The following is a 3,692-nucleotide window of genomic DNA, read 5'->3' on the forward strand; positions in this document are numbered from 1 at the left end:
TTCAAAGACAATGCTTCTTCTTGACATAAATTTTATATTTCAATGGCATATATATTATATTCAACACAACATTATGAGAAAGTCTTAGTCAAGGTTGATCACCAATTTAATATCAAATTCCAAGATAATCCTAAAAATAATAATAATAAAACATAGACTTAAGCTTTAAAATGATATTGCTTACCATATATACGTAAATAATGGGCCCATAAAGTGATTAGAAGGCCAACATAAAAGAGTAAGGCCCAATGGGCCTGGCTCCCACCGAACCCTGCCATGCAAGTACATGCCCCAAAAAACACCCGTGGTTATGTTTATTAAATATTCTCTCTCTTCCCACACGCCACGTCATCACACCCTTCTCTTTCTCTCTCCTACTCCTAAATAAATACCCCCTTCTTCACTCCTCTTCACCACACCACACTCTTCATCCATTTTTCCTTTATTTGCACTTTAGTCCCTCTTCTTCTTTTTCTTCTCTCTCTGCTCAGAAATTTTCAAAAATGGCGATTAGAAAATCAAACAAGCTTCCTCAAGCCGCAGTACTGAAACAAATCTTGAAGAGATGTTCGAGCTTGGGGAAGAAGAACATCAACAACAATGGGTATAGCGATGAAGAAGGGGGTCTCCCTCTTGATGTACCGAAAGGTCATTTCGCAGTCTACGTCGGAGAAAACAGAACGAGGTACATTGTTCCCATCTCGTTCCTGACTCATCCCGAGTTTCAAACTCTGCTCCGGCGAGCGGAGGAGGAGTTTGGGTTCGATCACGAAATGGGTCTCACTATTCCTTGTGAAGAAGTGGTTTTTCGCTCTCTAACTTCCATGCTCAGATGAAGAAGAGAAAAAATGGAAGGGTATATTTGAAATGAAAAGAAAATAACAAGGTCAAGAAAGTAATTTCGCTCCCAAAAACAAAAAAGAAAAGAGTAGAAGAGGAAAAAAAAAAGATGATTTATGAAGAGAGGAAGCTTGTGTATTTGGCTTCTCTCTTTATTTTTTTATAAATTTTTTCATCTTTTTTTTTTTAAAAAAAAAAATTCTCTCTTTTTTTTTATATATTTTTTTTGGGGTTCTTGATCTTTTGATTTTTTTTTTCATCTTATTTATTTGTTTTTTTTTTTGGAGGAGAGAGAGGTGGCTAGAAAGCTAGGTGGGTTTGTTTTGGAACCCCATTTGATGGGTTTTTTTTTTTTAATTTTTTTTTTCTAACTTTTGAGAAACCCATTTGAGAAAAGATTTAATGGGTTTTGCAATTTGTATAAAGATGGTTGATGTAAAATTTTCCTCACTGTGGTTGGGATGTTATTATTATTACCCTGTGAGGAGAATTAGAAATTAATGAAGTTGAAAATGCAATATGGGTTATTAAAATCCCAATTGCCTATTTCTATTTTTCTTTCTTATTTTTATTTTGCATGTATAAATAAATATATTAAAATTGGCTCTAGTATTTTAATTGAGATCTGTGCATGGGTTTTCATGTTTGAACCAAAAAAAAAAAGAAAAAAGAAAAATTGAGTCAAATCAGATGAAAAGCATCTAATAAATAAGACTAATAAAAATTACATTGTTTAAGAAAGTTAATTAGCATATCAATGACGTTAAAGTTTGGTTAGTAATATTTTTTAATATTATTATTTAAAGTTATTTAAGATTTAATATTTAATTGCAACAATAATTAGAAGAGATGGGGAAATTTAGGCACGTTAGTACCTTTTAGTATTTTTGTAAATAAAAACGAAAGGCTTATTAGAATTTTTGTTTCTTAAATTTTGATATGTACTTGAATTTTTTTTATCGTTAAAAATTTTTCTTAAATTATTGAGATTGTTAAATTTAAATACTTCTGTTCAATTTTTTTTAATTTTACTAATTCAGTAATTGTTTATGTACTAAATTATGGTCGCAAGACTTTAATATTTATTAAATTATATTTTTGAATTTTAACATATACCAAATTATATCTCTTAACATGATTTAATAGATAAAAGAGCAAAAATTTTAATTAATCAAAAGTAAATTCAAAGGTTTAAAAATTGAAAGACAAAGTGAGGGATGTGTCAGGGAATGTGGGGTTAGATACAAATGTACGTACGGATCACTACTTACTATAAATCTGATTATGAGTTTAAACGTGTACGGTGGTCAAGTTGGTCTTATTTTAACTAATTTAATTATAAAAATTTTAAAATGAGTGTTAATTATATTCTCCTATTACATTTAGTCAATTTTTATATTTGAAATTATATAATTGAATATTATTTTTAATTTTTCTTATAGTCATGGTATTATCTCGTAAATTTTTTAAAATTTTTAAACAATTTATAGTACCGGAAACAAAATTTTTAACATTTCAGTATACCATGCGTGTTTAAAATACTTATAATATATTTTTAACACTACAAATTTTATAAAAATTTATAAAAATGGTGTTGTAACTATAACGAACACCGTCATAAAAAATAAAAAAAAATACTTCGACATATATTTTTGTGTACGAAGATTAACTAAATAGTTGTAATAGAAAGTTGACATTAGCACTCTTCATATTAAAAGATGATACTACTAGATTTATATCCCCATTTATTTTGTTGTGATTTTTTTTAGAATAAAATTGTTGTTATAAATTAAGATAATAAGTCATTTACAACAACAAAGTTTATAGGCAGAGGAATACAATCGACCAAAACCAAGCTTCATCCACCCTTAAAGTAAATTTTGCCAATCCATAGGTAGCCATATTAGTTGTTCGTTCGACATGAGTTACATTCACATTAGAGAAAAGGAAAGAAGATAAGAAATATCTGAAATTAAATCTTGGAAGGAAGATAATTAAGATGTAGATTTGCATAAAGCATTGGAGACACGAAGAGCATCCGTTTCCACTTGAGTAATTGGCAAATTGAGTTGAAGTGCCCAATTTAAACTATGAAACATCGCCACGACCTATATTTCGTGAGCCGCAAAATTACCAACAACCAGTTTTGAAAGGGTAGCTTTTACACTGCCAAAGGTGTCACGAATAACAGCCCCCACACCAATTACTTTTTTTACTGAATCGACTGCTACATCAACATTTAATTTGAGGTTTCTAAGCATTGGAGGTGTCCATGGGACTGGTTTAGTAGCTGCTAAAGAGAGTGGTCGTGCTGAAGTGTCATTGTTGGATTTGAATTTTGCTTGTGATGAGCGAAAATTATGCATATAGTTCTTTGCAAAAAGTGCAAGCTCCTTGGCAGGTTTTGCCTTGTGGCCATGTACCACCTGGTTCCTCTCCGACCAGATTGACCAAAGGATGAAAAATAGCTGTTCCATTTCAGCTTGTGTGTATATTGTAGACAAATGAACTAAATAGTCACCCTTGCGCATTGTGGACGAATTAGACCAAACAAGAACACGGTTTGAGTGTCACCAAATTGCTCTTGCATATTTACAACCGAAAAAAGCATGGCCAATAGATTCCCATGCTTGGTGGCAGATGGTGAAAGAAGCATCCGTGATGATTTTTCTTCTGAACAAAACAGTAGCAACAGGTAGCGCATCATTGTAAGCACGCTAAGCAAAAAAAAAAAATATTTTTAGTGGCAACTGGAGTGACCTAAAGAACTTCCACCACTGGTTTGCCGAAGAGGAGCATGAACTATTGTCAATATCTTCAAGAGATGTTGCATAATGATAACCTGTTTGAAC

At 31.5% G+C, this 3,692-nt stretch overlaps 2 protein-coding genes across 2 annotated transcripts; one reads left to right on the plus strand and one right to left on the minus strand.

Moving 5' to 3' along the window:
* Positions 1 to 397: 397 nt before the first annotated feature.
* Positions 398 to 1,392, plus strand: LOC115725224 (protein SMALL AUXIN UP-REGULATED RNA 51). The gene has a single exon (XM_030654668.2). The coding sequence runs from the start codon at positions 504 to 506 to the stop codon at positions 834 to 836; it is 333 nt and encodes a 110-aa protein (XP_030510528.1). The 5' UTR covers positions 398 to 503; the 3' UTR covers positions 837 to 1,392.
* A 1,556-nt stretch (positions 1,393 to 2,948) lies between these two features.
* LOC133039369 (uncharacterized) lies at positions 2,949 to 3,371 on the minus strand. The gene has a single exon (XM_061118250.1). The coding sequence runs from the start codon at positions 3,369 to 3,371 to the stop codon at positions 2,949 to 2,951; it is 423 nt and encodes a 140-aa protein (XP_060974233.1).
* Positions 3,372 to 3,692: the final 321 nt, after the last annotated feature.

The sequence above is a fragment of the Cannabis sativa genome, chromosome 6 (genome assembly GCF_029168945.1).
Source record: "Cannabis sativa cultivar Pink pepper isolate KNU-18-1 chromosome 6, ASM2916894v1, whole genome shotgun sequence".
Lineage (NCBI taxonomy): Eukaryota > Viridiplantae > Streptophyta > Magnoliopsida > Rosales > Cannabaceae > Cannabis > Cannabis sativa.